At 34.7% G+C, this 15,931-nt stretch overlaps 1 protein-coding gene and 2 long non-coding RNA genes across 4 annotated transcripts in view; 1 reads left to right on the plus strand and 2 right to left on the minus strand.

Annotated features, from left to right (window-relative positions):
- Positions 1–49: 49 nt before the first annotated feature.
- LOC123708560 lies at positions 50–2,849 on the minus strand. Its single transcript, XR_006753623.1, has 6 exons — positions 2,713–2,849; positions 1,959–2,119; positions 1,654–1,746; positions 600–638; positions 432–528; positions 50–250 (listed from the first exon to the last, which is right to left on the minus strand). It is a non-coding gene; the product is annotated as an uncharacterized LOC123708560 (long non-coding RNA).
- A 1,050-nt stretch (positions 2,850–3,899) lies between these two features.
- LOC123708251 lies at positions 3,900–6,509 on the minus strand. Of its 2 annotated transcripts, XR_006753580.1 has the most exons (6): positions 6,366–6,509; positions 5,588–5,748; positions 5,284–5,367; positions 4,696–4,731; positions 4,527–4,623; positions 3,900–4,140 (listed from the first exon to the last, which is right to left on the minus strand). It is a non-coding gene; the product is annotated as an uncharacterized LOC123708251 (long non-coding RNA). The 2 variants fall into 2 exon arrangements; XR_006753581.1 differs by lacking the exon at positions 4,696–4,731.
- A 952-nt stretch (positions 6,510–7,461) lies between these two features.
- Positions 7,462–15,931, plus strand: part of LOC123708247 — a 35,067-nt gene continuing 26,597 nt past the window's right edge. The window contains exons 1-5 of the mRNA XM_045658862.1: positions 7,462–8,720; positions 11,588–11,799; positions 12,570–12,640; positions 12,986–13,202; positions 13,972–14,151. Of these exons, the coding sequence (XP_045514818.1) occupies positions 7,909–8,720; positions 11,588–11,799; positions 12,570–12,640; positions 12,986–13,202; positions 13,972–14,151 (1,492 nt within the window). The 5' untranslated portion in view covers positions 7,462–7,908. The remainder of the gene's footprint in view (positions 8,721–11,587; positions 11,800–12,569; positions 12,641–12,985; positions 13,203–13,971; positions 14,152–15,931) is intronic.

A 15,931-nucleotide genomic window follows, 5' to 3' on the forward strand; every position in this document is an offset into this window, starting at 1 on the left:
GTATTATTATGATTGCAAGAATAATGCATCAGGCGTTAAAAATCATGAAAGCGGACATCAATAATTTATTCATAAAAATTAAACACTCCAAAAATCGGTTACAAGTAGGTAACATCGGGGCTTAACGACATCCACAGCGGCGGTTTTTGCGTCTTTTGCGTTGACAGCTTCTTCTCCGGCGGCGTCGACTACAGCTGCGACGCCGTCGCCGGCGGCGGCGCCGACTACAACTGCGCCTGCGTCGACGACGCTAAACATACGTAGATCACTATACTCGTACTTGTAAATAAAAATTGACGGATTTGGCTACTATGAAACTAAGCTTATTGCATAGTACTCTTAATTGGCATTCCTATTAAAGAGTACATTTCTACAGCTTGTTACTAGACTGATTACTAACAAAATAATTTGTGAATTCCTATAATCCTTACACATGATCTCCGACGGCGCTTTCGCCGACAACAACGGTCTGTGGGCTCCTGCTCACGTGACTCGGGACGGGTGCGCTCGCCTTTGTCACGGCGACTCCTACCCAAGGACAAGGTAATTAATCCATAACAAATAAATACAGTTGTTATATTTTTGTCTCTATTACATACCTTTTGCTCATGCGATCGTCATCGTTACCCAAAAAGGCGCTGGAATATAGGAATTGATATTAAGACTCACAAATAATGAAAATTTGCTGAAAACTAAAGGAGCTTTTAAGAAGTGGCTAATTATTTTTTTAATGGTCTAAATTAAAAAACAAGGTTAATATAATGCGCGATTATATGTAACATATATTGACGTACTCAAAATTAGTATGTTTTAGAGACCAACCAAATTTTTAAAAAAAACTTAAGCAGACTTCAAATGCACAAAAAGTTTAAAAATGCAGAAAAAAATTGTTAATTATAATTGATAATAGTTGAGTCCACTATTTAGAATTTTATAGTGAGTGTTTAGTGCGTTTTTGAGGACTATCGTGAGGCAAAGTATTAGCATCAGTCTAACCTCTCTTTGTTCCCAAACTAATGGAATTTCTCAAAATCCTTACGGCTGATAATATTGTGTGCCTTTCTTCCAGGTAAGAAGATATTGCAACGAGGAATGTACTCAAGACTTATTATTCTAGTATAAGATTGTGTATCGACGGCCACCGAACCGTTCTTTGTGGTACATAATTTTTATTTAGTTATAAGGGGAAAGGTGCAAGCACAAGGGACACGAATTATTATTTACTTATTCCTTTTAACACTACAAATAATACTTTAGCTTAAATTATAACGGGTTTACGTGGTTCAGGGCACCGATCCCACTTTTAATCACAATCTATTAGACCCAGCTCGGTCCAATCTCTCATAACCACAATGCTCGAATGAATACTCAATCAGATTTGTTATGATTGGTCGTTACAATATTCGTACTTTCATCCGTTCAATAATGATTTCAAACTATGAAATAATTAATTAAAAACAAATCAAAATAAATTATGATTCTTAAAAGTAATAGAAGGAATCTCAATTAACCAAAGCAAAAAAATCACGGCCCATTGACTCGATCGTAACATCCCTGACATATTATACTCGTATTATGTAGAGTTCATTCATATAAGAATTTTTCTTATCAGTTAAAACCCCATCTAACAAGAACTAGAAAAAATATACTCACTTGTCCTCTGCGTTTACGTCTTTTGTGTCTTCAGTTTTCTTCTTCGATTTTTCATTCTCAGTATTGCGTCGTGCCTCATTCGCTCGCTGGCGCCTAAAAATTACACACCTTAGCCTGACTAAAATTCTTGTGACAAAACACCGCCCCCAATTCAACATACATAACTATTACTTTTAAAAAACCATTAACGTTATTTTTTTCCCTTTTAGGAGGAAATTACTAGGAAAATAAAAAATATAATGAAAAAATGTCGAATTTCCCCTTGTGGGGCAAGGGCCCCCTTGTAAAACACTGGTCCAGCTTACCTTCTTTTAACATCTAGGTAAGTCTTTATTCGAGCAGAGTATTGGGGTATATCATGTTCACTGCGCTTTAGTAAAAAGGATATAACTTCATCATTTATCTTCTTTTCTTTGCTGTTTGGCTCTTCTGGCTCCATGCCGCTGCTATTAAGCCCTGACATTACCTGTAATAATAAATATGCATAATGCATAAATTACAATATCAAGTTCCGTTTGGGTTAAAATTCCGACACATAAGTCAAAACACTGTACAATTAATTAATTAATTTGCTTCAAAGTCTTTCCTTCACAATATATATAGTATATAAAATTGTCGTTAGTAATTTGGCTTAATATTTATAATAAGTTTTATGGCTATAGAGCCCCTTGTGGGTCTTAGCGCCCTCAAGTACACTTCGCCATCACAATCTATTTAGTGCTTTTTGCGTCCAACTTCGAATCTGTTTCAAGGGACAACTCCATCTCACCAACATAGGTCTATAGGGTTTTCTCTTACCGGGTTGTCAGTTCAGTAAGGATAATAAGGTTAATAGCTAATTGATAGCTTATTTGTTCGTAAATAATAATAAAATATGTTTATTATGGAATATAAGATACATGAATCACTTATTCCAAGTCATTAAATTTAAAAAGGCAGACATTCCTACTCGTCAGTGCCCCATTGGGGCATCACAGAGATTATTGAAATAAAAATACAAGCGATTGAACTTTCAAATATAAGATTCACTGAAGTTCTAAATCCTAACTCTAAACTTACCACAAATTATTCGGCGGTCTTCAGAACATTCTTGGTTTGTTTATAAATCTCGTTTAAAAAATAAATAAAAATAAAATAAAATAGAAAAAAATTTAACACACTGACATTATAAAAATTTATTTGAATGAAAAATGCTTACTTCCATAAGTAAATTTAAATTGTGATGAGGCCAGTTACAATATTACATATATACAAACTTTTACATATTTTTGCTTAGACGAGGCATTTTTTTAAAGAGTTTTATGAGTTTCTTGTAGTGTATGCCGGTATTGATGTAGGAAATTGTAATAGAATAAACAAAACAAACCTAGGTGTGATATTACAAAATCCTTGTTTATTTATTTATAAGTTCTAAAACAATGTGTATGCATAAAATTGTACAGGAAAATATGACATCAAAAATTTTATACACCTACATAACACATCAATTATATTAGAACATAAGCAAGCTAGCAAGGAAAGAAATTAAACAAGCAACAACAATATAATATCAATAATAACTAAAACTAAATGAAAATTTAACCTCATTAAGAGCATGATAAACAAAATTACCGTAAGACTGTTGTTTTCATCAATGTCAGTAATCAAGTTGTAAGAGCGAGATTCACTGTACCATTAAAAGTAGCAGATAAGCGAGCCGTAGGTACATATAGAAGACTTTTAGTTCTAGTAACTCTAGTAACTAAAAGAAATGGTGACTTTCAGCAGTATAATACGCAAAATAGAACTAATTTGAGTGTTCGACTAACCAGGCTCCAGAAGATAAACCACTCCTTATATGGAAATTGAATTCGTTTTTACAACAAACTCTCAAGGGACATGAGAGAATTATCACTAAATAATAAAAATAAATTTAAAGCCCTCGTTAAACGTAAATTAATCAATAAAGCTTTTTATAAATTTGACGAATTTGCTCCAGTTCAAACAATTTGTATGACTCAATACTTGGCGATTAAAAAGAGTGGCGGAAAGTTTCTTGCCAGCTCTTCTTGCCCGCTCTACGCCCTTGACTTGCGAACTGGTAGTAAATGTAAATTTACAATTAATTTAACTTCTTTTTGACGTTCGTAAGTTTTAACCTATATGAATAAAGATATTTTGAGTTTAGAGTTATGAGTTTTTGGTACCCAGATTACAGTTATTTCTAAATTAATGCATTATTAGACGTGTACAATTGAAATGCCAAGTAAGCGGACATCAATATTTTATTCATAAAATTAAACGCTCCAAAAATCGGTTACAAGTGGATAACATCCGGGCTTAACGACGACATCCACAGCGGCGGTTCTTGCGTCTTCTTCGTCGACAGCTTCGTCTGCGCCGGCGGCGGCTACAGCTGCGACGACGGCGGCGGCGGCGGCGCCGACTACAACTGCGACGGCGACGCTTTCTGCAACTGCGGCGGCGAGGTCGTCTGCGCCTTCGACACTATACATACATATAAATATAAATTACCAAAGTAACACTGTTAATAGTTAGTTTTGAATGCTTGATATTCGTGGAGATACTAAGTAAATGATCTAAAAACGACTTTTGCGCTTCTAATATACTGGATCTTACTAACGTGCCAGGAAGTAAAAAAATCCGGCAAGGACTATTTCAACATGGTAAATATTGTTTCTCTTTTTTTTAACTAAGCTTGGTATCGTCTTCTTCTTTTAATGAACAGCATACTTCTATATTTGATCTGTACCAATGTTCATTTAAGTAGCTCATAAATTCCAGCTACTTGATATGAATATATAAACACATAATATAACGCTATAATGTTCTATGTAGTAATAATATACTTTGTAGATTCCTTTAAATCTTACACACGATCTCCGTCGGCGCCTGCGCCGGCAACAACGGTCTGCGGGCTCCTGCCCACGTGACACAGGGCGGGCGCGTTCTTCATTATCACGGCGACTCCTGCGCAAAGACAAGGCAAATACTCAATTACATAACTAAATGGCAAGGTAGGTGTTTTATAATTATTCATACCTGCTGACACGATCGTCATCGTTACTTAAAAAGGCGCTGAAAGAAACAAATTAAAATCAACAAAATAATCGAAACACCTATATTTAAAATGTACGCACTGTTTATGAGCTTCATATCTTTAGAAACAAACATTAAATATGTATGTGTAAAAACGATATACGTGTGTGAATTTACTATTAAAATAAATGAACATTTACTATTAAAAGAAAGGAACTCTGAAATGAATAAATTATTTCCCTATTAAGTTCGTAAATCAATCTTTTTGTATGTTTTCCATCTTTGGCTACATCATTAGCATAACTGTTTTTTTTCATATATAATTTAACTTAGCTGTATCGAAATAAATTAACAAGAAAAGGATGATCCACTCAAGAATTGCACAACATATTCCTTCCATAGCTTTTTAATACTTTGCTTTTATCAAAACTGGAAAATTTGATATTGCCTTGACTGTAAGTTGTCAATATCCTTATATAGACAACAACTTTCAGTTGAACCATCGGTCAAGATTTGTAACGCATCAATCTTGGTTCAAGGATTTATTCAATCATACGAAAATTTGTAAATTGAAAAGAAAAATATACTCACGTGTCCTCTTTTGACTCAGTCTCAGTTTTCTTTTTTGTTTTTTCATTCTCAGTATTGCGTCGCGCCTCATTCGCCCGCTGTCGCCTAAAACATTACAAAACAACTCCATAGTATTTCCTGGACATAAATTAATTTCATTAAATTAAACCAACGGATGTCGAAGATAAACTATCAATTATTAAAAGGCCGTCAATCACTCTGGCATCGAGAGGCCATAGGCGACAGTATCACTTAACATCAGTGAGCCTCCTGCCCGTTTGCCCTCTGTTCTATAAAAAAAACTAAAGTCTAGAGGCTTGCTTACTTTCTTTTAACATCCAGGTAGGTCCTTATTCTAGCAGTGTATCGAGGCAGGTCATGATCGCTTCGCTTAAGTAAGAACGACTTGACATCATCGTTTATCTTGTTTTCTATGTTGTTTACGTTTTCGGGCTCCATGCCGTCGGTACTGAGCCCTGACATTACCTTCAATGTTGTGTTGAAATTAAATTAAATTCTAATTATTAAAAATCACGAGTATAAGAAAAAACATTATTCTGGTGTTTGAGATTTTGATTTAGATGCAGATCATGCAGGTAAGACAAGGTCGGCTAATTATTATTTGAGAAATCACCGCTTGCCCACAAACACCTGATACTACCAAGTTGCTTCAGATGGCTGCGTTTTTGATATATATATATATATGATAAAGACACATTTGAACTTTAAATATTTTCGGGGTGATAAGGTGGGTTAAGACTAGTATACTATTTTAGTGAAACGACCGCAGTGATTCTACTTTATTACTAAATATTAAATAAACAAACATATGAATAAACAGACATAATTGGTAATTATTACAGTTATACTTATTTCCAAGACACATACATACAGTAATTACAACTTCCTTATCCTACACAGTAATAATAATAATAATTAAACATTGACAAATATAAAATTAAAACAAATTTAAAAAGTTTGGCTCCTGTGGCAGTGTACCTTTTATGCTGGCACCATTTCCTCGCTATATTGCGTGACCACACAATACTAATTGCTTATTTATATTGAGACAAAATTAATTTAAAAACCTAACATTTACTTACCACAAATTAATCGGCAGTCTTCAAAACATTTTGGTTGTTATAAAATTTCGATTAAAAAATAAATAAAAAATAAAATAAAATATAAAAAAAACTCTAACACGTTGACATTACAAAATTTAGTTTTCGCCTGAAAGAATATTTTACAACTCATTGAAATAACGTGGCCAGTTATAATTATAACATATATAACCTCTTTATATACCGTTATTCTTGGTGCTAATGATAATATTGGCATGATAATAGTAACTCGAAAGAAACACAGCCCATCAACTTTAAAACTTTTAATTGTAAATTATTCCACATTTCATACTTAACCATACTTACATACAGTTGCGTTTTGTTATATCATTTTTAACAAATGAACGGCTTGACTGATGTTTTGATTGATATTTTTTTAGTTTTTCTGTTTGATACGTTCCCACGGAAGCAGCATCAAAAGTAGCCTTTGTCCGTCTCCTGGTTTTAAGATATTTAGCAATTTTCAGCCAAATCGGTTCAGCCGTTCTTGAGGGATAAAAAGTGTAACCAACAAGACTATCTTTTTTTATACATAGATTAAATGTTTTAGTTACTCCCGGCCACCTTCGAGCTCTATCATCAGAGAAGCATTCCATTACTAATGACAAACATATATGTCAAAATACAGTACCGAAAAAGCGTGTAAAATTCTGCAAATGAAGAGTAGACGACCTTGAAACGACCTAATAGGTTTTCGTCTAAGTTGTGGCCCAGAACTACTTCGTTTTTTTATTTAATTATTTACAAAACCATTAGAGCCGGTCCAATTAAGGGGCTACAATTCCAAAGATACACAGACTCTTTGAAAAAATGATAAATGTTGATATGTAAACAAATCTGAAACGAGCCAGTAACATTACACGTTCATTTATTTCCATTTTGAAAATGTAGGTTAATGGGATTTCAGCTCGGAAGCATTAAGAAAGTATGTATAAATAATACTAATAATCTCACATAATTAGCGTCTTTTTCGCCTTTTATATAAGATCTATTATTCACCGGCGTATGAAGCGAAGAAATTTAGGTTAAAAATATATCCGCTTCGGAAATATTCGGTAGTAACCGCGCGAGAGAGCTGCAGGCCGCCCGCCTTACGATATGCGCGCGCGCTTGGGCGGCGACTGCTCCAATACAACTTACAAATTCTTTACTACTATGAAATAAACACTTCTTCGTTCTTTGTACGTTTAATGTTAATCATCTAGCGCCGGATAATTCAAAGCCCGCCCCCATTCGCCTCCATCTCTTATTATGTAATAAAGCGGAAGTTTAAAATAGTTATTAAATTCCAAACATCGTTGCATCGAACGTGAAAGTGTGTGCGTGTGAATCTTTAGAAATAGTGTGCCTAGATTTATTGAGTGATTTAGTTAGAACGTTGGTGGAAATATCAATCGACGTGAAAAGTGAATCTTGCGATTATAATGATCAGATGCATACAACGATACATTCCAGTCGTAGGGCCCTGCCCAATACGTTAACAGACGCGTTTATTTCCATTTATAAATAGTCGTAGACATCCGCTATGACGTCACCAAAGGAAAGCAGTGACGTTATCAATTTAAAAGAAGAAAGGGCCATATCTACAGAGCCAAAGGACTTAACAGACCTTCCCCCTAGCGGTACATCTTTACACAAGCGGCGGAGGGGTGAACCTCCCGCCACGTTGACCGTCAAGTCCCCACAAACTCCATCCGATGCCGAGGGATCCTCGCCTTGCACTGCCGGTCCTACTCCCGAAGAATCCTGGGGTATACCCGACGATACCGACGTCGAAGGAATCTGTGATCGTATGTTACATAGGCTTAAGGATAAAGATGATCCCGCTTCTAAATGTGGAAAAGATATTGCACAACGAACCAAAGAAACTCTTGAAGCTTTCGATCATTTAGAAAAATTGTTACAACTTCTGGATCAATTTGTAAACTTAAAGGAGAAAAACAATAAAATTATCAAAAGATTGAATGACGTTAACAGTCTGATACGGCTGCACAATGCATATAAACGGATAGATCAAGAGAATGAGAACTTAAAGAATGAAAGTAGAGAAATAGAACTCATAAATGAGGCATTGGACGCAGAACTAGAATGCGAGTATGGCCAGGCACTGTTCGACTCCATTTTAGGGCGAACGATGAAAAGATCTGGGTCGAAGTGGAAGAGTCATGGAAGATTTGGTGGATCATTGTTGAGAAAACAACGATCCAGATCAGCAGGTGGTGAAGATAGTGATGCGCCGCTGGGGATGCCTCTCAGGAGGAGATCGGATGGTGTTTTTCCTAAAGAAGTAGAAAAGTCAAAAGTGTCAAATTGGACTAGAGTAAAGTCTGCTTTTAAGTAAGTAATTAACGTGACTATCGTTCTTTCTGTTTATTTCTATATTTAGTTTCATTTATCTTTTACTTAATAAAAATTTATAAATACTACTTTTGCACCTACTCTTATATCAATTATGAATTACTTACTGATAATGCAATATTCGAATATTGAAAAACTGGGCTTGTCATTACGCCCGTCAAGTCGAACAAAAAAGCGACACAGCTGTACCATCCTTCGCTCGAAGCAGTTCAGGCCCACCACATTATAACTTCGTTGTATTTACCCGGTATATTTCAAATTTCATTCAATTTGAACCAGTACTTTACAAATAACTAGTCAAAGTTCCGAATTTTGTCATTCACTGACTGACCGATCATCAAAACTCCAATGCACTTCTAGCAGACTAAACTTAGAATATAATTTTTTATATGTTTAATATTGAAATGGTCAGTATAAGATGTTGTTAGGTTAGCTTATTACGTAATATAAAATTACTAGTGTCAGAATGTCCCTTAACTGAATGAATTCACCGACTTGGTTGTTCGTAATACATAATTTTAGTTTAATAAATTTTGATGAGGGATTATATATATATATTTACATACACATATACATATATATGAATGGCAGCTAAGCTTTTAAGATATACGCATTGTTGGTCTAATGGCTTCAGTGAGAGAATCTCATCCATGTCGTAAGTTCAAACCATATAACCAATAGCACCAATGGAGTATAATTCTTAAAAGCACATATTTTATTACAATTTGGGATTTGTAAAAGATACCTTTGTCAGGGCCTGAGCGTGCACATTTGACACTCGCTAGTACTCTGAAGGATAACAATCGTGATGAAAGCGTGTGTATTGTTGAGGGCTTGTGAATACTTGTCGGTCTTTTTAGAATTGGTACGCTTTATTGTTGAACAACCCTAAGTTGAATTCGTTCGGAAATACTTCAGTGGGCAGTTCCACATCGTTGTGGTGCGCGGCAAAAACTGCCTTAAGAAACGCTCAGTTGTGGAACGACGGTCGTCGAGGTCATACAAGTGGAATTTCGTATTCTTAATTCGTGAAATGCTACCTATAAGAAAGAAACTAATAATCCCGGAATAATAATCCGGAATCCCGAAAAGGCCCAGTCCCAAAAGGTTATTACTTTACAAACTGGCAACGTTTACGAGCCAAATAAAAAATGCAGAATTAACGAATAATTATCACATTCTCTGAACAATAATTATACTTCACGACTTCACACTTTAGAAATTAAAACTAAGTTGATTTACTGTTAATGCAATAACGAAGTTAAGAATTTATTTATTTAATAGCGAAACAAACCTGTTTTCGTTTTAACGCGAATTAAAAAAGGGCCCATTTTTGTTTACGGTGATTATGTAAAGATTTGTCATTTACGTAGTTGCGAGCCTTCTGGCAATGTTTACAGGTCAGTACGTCGTACTGTTCACTCGCAAGTACGTTGCCGGCCTTTGGTACACTCTTTTCTTGAAGGTCCCTAAGTCGAATTGGTTCGCAAATACTACTGTGGGCATCTGGTTCCACATAGTGGTGGTGCGTAGCAAAAACTGCCTTAAAAAACGCTCAGTTGTGGAACGACGGTCGTCTGGCTGATACGCATGGTATTTTGTATTCTCTCTTTGCCTTAACGTCCGATAATGAAACTCTTAACAACTCCTCTGAACACTCTCCATGGTAAATGCGGTACAAGATGCAGAGATACCCCAGATACCCTACGCTAAGGGATCAAACCACTCGGAAAGAGACTGGTCGACGACGATTTGTATCGCTCTTCGTTGAAAACGTTCAAGTGGAAGGAGCTTTTACTGAGCACACCAAGGTTCTTAGAGGCTAAGTTTTTCCATCCAAAAGACCGCAAAACTGAACGTCATTCGATATGTCAATGCCCAGTATTCCAATGCTAGCTGAGTCTTAAGGCCTGTATTCACTCATTTTTGTGATTATTGCGAGTGATTAGTGCAGGTGTGTAGTGCAAGTAGTGTCCAATTATTGTTTAGAGGCTCTGTTCAGTAAATTCAATAGTCTTTAGTAGCTGTCAATCAGCAAGTATGGATGAACATCGAGAAGCGAGCTTGCAATTGAAAGAGGTACTGAAAGAAGAATTAAACGCGGTGCTATCTGAAACTGAAGAAGTTTTGGAAGCTGAACTTGAAAAGTATGGGTTCGTAAATGGATTAATAGAGGACCCATTCATGGCGCAAGCTACCAACTCTTTAAGGAATTGGCAGCTGAAGATACGGAATATTACTTTGCTCTCACGTTGACCGAAGAGTCCATCGAATATACTACTAAAGAATAAAATCTGATTTGACAGACATGATGCGAGTGAGGGGGTAGAGAGGGCGCAAGCGATGTCACTAAAAAAATAGAAAACGCTACTAATCACTTTACTACGTAGACAACTAATCAGTAGCCGTCCACACTTGTTTTCTACTAATCAATTGCACTAATCTCTTGCACTCGCACTAATCAAAGTGGTGAATACAGGCCTTTATAGCGAGTGTCTTCGAACGCGCAAACTTGTGTCTTGTCACAGTTTAATTGGAAGTTAACTACGCTCATAGAAATAACCCATACCGAGATTTTATCGCATAGTACGATTTACAACGTATTTTTCTTCCGTATATAAATATTCAATACTTTTCTGACAAACGGGGGCATTACAGGGCTTAGTGTCCGCGTGGCATTTGATTGTATTTGTGTTGCGTATGTGTGTATGCGTCATAGTCTTAGGAGTTCTGATTATTCTGAGATTAATTAATTCTTATGCTAGTCAAAGCCCAGCATTTTTTTTAAATGGATATCTTTCTATATTAGGTTATATTCGATAGAACTAAAAAACAACTTTTTATAGATGGGAAAAAGCACAATGGCCGACTTCTACAATTGGAGGCGTGGCAGCGGTTGCAGCGGGGGCTATGGTAGGTGCTGTCGCACTCACTGGATCATCTCCATCCGCTCCAGGTTTACCCAACCCCGAACCCAGGGATTCTGCCAGTTTGACACCCGGAAGTGCTATGTCATTAACTCCCAATTCTTCTTGTGAAGAGTTAAGATTGGAGTCAGGTAATAAAAATATCTATATGACCGATTAAATATCGGTTTGAGAAAAGCAGTAAAAACATCAGTAGTCTTTACGTTTCCCTGGAAATCAAGGCCAAAGCCTCAATGTTTAACATATTAAATAACCCAAATACGTCAATAAGCTACCAGACTGTTAATAGATATTATATTAAACTTATAAAATTATAATTTCTGCTAAAAAAATAATGAACAAAAAATGTCTATATAAATATAGAGATAACTAATTAATGTATATTAATTAAGCTTCATTTATTCCTTGGAACATTAATCCATCAAACAAAGTTACATTTAAAATTTATTATTTAAATTTAAGTATTTTTTCGAAGGGAGTTTTATAGATAATAGGCCTCCTCTAATTGGTCCCATCTCTCTCAATATTGAGATTTTTCGTAAAATAACTAAGAAAAGCAAATTGAATGAATTTTTCCATCCATTTGTTTATTGAAATTTCTTTATTAATAGACTTTGGTTTAATTGTTATTGAAACTGTTTTTCTTTGAAATAAATCCTTAATATGTTGAGCTTGCTTAGTAAATTTAATTGTAATTGATATTAACTTGTGCCCAACATATTTTACGTTTATCGTTTAATTATACAATATCCTTGGCCCTTATATAAGCGTTTATTAAATGTGTTTCCATTTAAAAAAGTTATATATATACGTAAAATGGTTAACATTTGAAATACAATAAAATTTATTCAATATAATAAATTATTTGTATTGTGAGTAACATACATATGTTATGGTTTAGGTATGTCAAGAAAAAACCCAATGCAAAGGTTGGATGATAACGATAACGCGTTTTTACATGCACCAATGCAAGTAAGTACAAAATTTTAAAAGCTATAAGAGACTTTAGAAAATATATTCCAGTCTTTAGTCGTCATCATCAATTTGATAACACTAAATTGTGCTTTCCGATAGCAGTTGTCACAGTTATACTCAAATCGCTTCCTGTGTTTCTTAAATCTTAAGAATTTCCTCGATGTCAGCACCTAGCCGGAAATCCAAAGAAACTCAGAGAAAATATCATATTATGCTTTATGCCTGGATATGTTGAAATGAGCATTGACAGGATTACATTCAATAGTTTTTCTATCGTACCTATCACAGACTTTAGTTATATCTCTATCTCTATCTATAAGTATAAAATAACATACATTTTAGGATGACAGTTCAACTTCCCCATCTCCTAACAAGCTTCATAAAAGCCGATGGGGTAAAATGCGGAATATCATACAAACACACAGGGAGTCTGTGAAGAAGAAGCGTCCCCCAAAGTCACCAGATCTAATTCCTGGGAGACGAAGATCCTTCAGCGATGGCGGGGATAGCGATGCTCCACCCGCCTTGACACTCACGATTCCGTCGTCAGAAGAACTTGGTATGTTACCCATCAATGGAAAATGTAAATAACCGTATTACAAGTACAGTCAAACCTGGATAAGTGAGAGCTCAAGGGGCCGCAATCTCAATTTCTCTTATAGAGGTTTCTCACTTACCCGAATTTCTAGCTGACAGTCTAACTTCTCTCATCTAGTTCGGAGTTTTATAAAACTATAGAAAACAATTACTCACGCACATTTGGTTTGAATGAAATAAGAGTCCATCGAAATTAAGAATGAGTTATAAATTGTAAAAGTTAAATCCGTTTAACTTTCGCTTCGATAGGTATAGGCGAATATGAATCTCACTTACAGAGATATGGTTCACGCGTGAAAAATTACTGTTACTTACGGGTGTTTCAAGGGAAAAATGACGGAACTCGGTACAAACTCTCATTAATAGAGTTTTCTCGCCCACCCAGTTGTGTCTTTACTTACTGTAATATGAAAAAAATAAAATAAATGAACATTCAAATCTTAACATTCAAACGCATCGTTTATAGAAGAACTGTATTCGTAATGGTGCTTTCTTTTAATTTTTTAGTTTAATAAACAAATGAAAGTTTGAACATTGTTACACACATTATTTTATTCATTGAAAATTATTCCACTCTTTTATAACACCATGTTTCAATTTAGATTTCTTATTGTCATAAACTATGTCCAACAAACAAACTATTAACTCAGCAATTTTCATGTCACAGTTCTCAAAAAAAATTGCTTATATCTTTTATCTAAGTTTTAAAATATAAACCTGTATACTTATAGAGTCAGAAGGTCCCCAGCCAGCGCTTCGCAAGCAGCGGTCACTAGAGCTTGGTGCTAGGCCTCCGCCACGCCCAAGAGACTCTAAATGGAGTCGCGTCAAAAGAGCCTTCCTCACACACGCAGCCTCCGCCTCAGTACCTTCAAGTCCTAGCAGACACTCTGCATTCTTCACTGACCCAGGTAGGTAAAGCAAAATCTTCAAGACTTGATCTATGAATTAACACCATAATATGTTCATAAGCCGCATATTTATGTTTAGTTTTTTTTCAACTCGTAATCCTATACAATTTATATTAAGCCTAGAGCCCGACTGAAATATGAAAAGACTTAGGAGTATACTCTGAGATCGAAATTGTAATCTAATTTATACGCCTTGAATAAATTTTTGAAACTACATCTCAAATCATGTACAACAAAAACTTTAGGGGTTTTAGTCGATATTCACGAGTATTTGAAACTTCAAAGTTGGTCCAAAGGGGAATTAATTTTAATATAATTTGTTAATTGTAGTAAGACGTCAAAAGACTAATAAATTTATATCTATGAGCATTTTAGATACCGTCAAGTACTTTCTTAAATAATTTCTGATGTTGATCGATGAATTTCTAACAGATCCATGCAAATTTGCGGTTAATATAGAAACGAAACCTTGAAACTGTTTCGAACACTTTACAATTATATTTACAATGCAACTAGTTGCTACAATTACAAAATAATAAACTAAATATATTTGATTATTGATGCCAAGGTTTCTCCTGACGAACATTGGAAATCGATTTGACTACTAAAGCCCACTTAAGCCGCCTGACTAACGTTACCAAAATATCTCATAAACAAACATTATGCTATTTAAAACCGCAAAGAACTAAACGATTAAAATGGTATTAGGAAATTTCGAATTCCAACGCGTTTCAATATCGTATACTGATATTGTGTATTTTTAATAGACTTAAAAAGATCAAAAGAAGAAAAAGACGATAAACCTCAATGTCCCATTAAAAGGCACTATTGGAAGTTAAAATAATATTGATTATATTTAAAATCAAACAATAGCTATATCGTTGATTAGTACTTTTTCGTGTATTTTTGAGTCGGTTTAATTAAAAAAAAATGTCTTGTATGTTTATTCTATAGCCCGATTACAATTGTTTTTTAACATTATAATTCTTTATCCACGAGTAACAAGACATACTCTTTTCTCTGTTAATACGAATGGAAAATTTTCTCGTAACACCCCAATAAATAGAATTTGGTCTCCCAATAATGAATTATTTTCTTAATTTGACATTTTTAATACAACAAAATCAAACAAATATGATATACACAATGGTTTTTTAAGTTATCACACACACCCTCACACAAACACGCACACATATAATCACCTACATACCTACCTACCCACAGACACACCAATATTTATAAGTATTATATTTTACTAGGGTAGGGAAATATGGCCATTCTTTGTTAGTACATTCATTTGGTTTTGTAATTTCTATCAAAGCTGTTAGCGGCTACCTAAAGAAAAAAATAATAAAAAAAAACTTATCACTAACATTATTGATAAACATACACCCTAGTTATACAATATTTGGTCTCTTTTTATGGCAAGAGCAAGGCAAGCATGGATCATAAGGATGAAACAGACAAAATTTTGTATTTATAAAAATTGTTTGACATGTTTTAATCGGAATATAATATTCGCCCAATGGAGTTTACGTTTCCAGTTTTAACTGGTCTGTCGTTAAATATCGGGAATGATAACATAAATAAACTCTGCTTGTCTTCTATTTACATAACGATTAATTTACTGGACTCATTTACAATCACTACCTCCAAAAAGACGTTTACAACATTTATATAATTTATTTATTTTTACGTCAGAAAACTGATGGATACCTTCTTGATATTTTTTCCTTTATATAAAATATATATCTAATGTAACCGGAGAAGTCATGCTTAC

The sequence above is a fragment of the Pieris brassicae genome, chromosome 4 (genome assembly GCF_905147105.1).
Source record: "Pieris brassicae chromosome 4, ilPieBrab1.1, whole genome shotgun sequence".
Lineage (NCBI taxonomy): Eukaryota > Metazoa > Arthropoda > Insecta > Lepidoptera > Pieridae > Pieris > Pieris brassicae.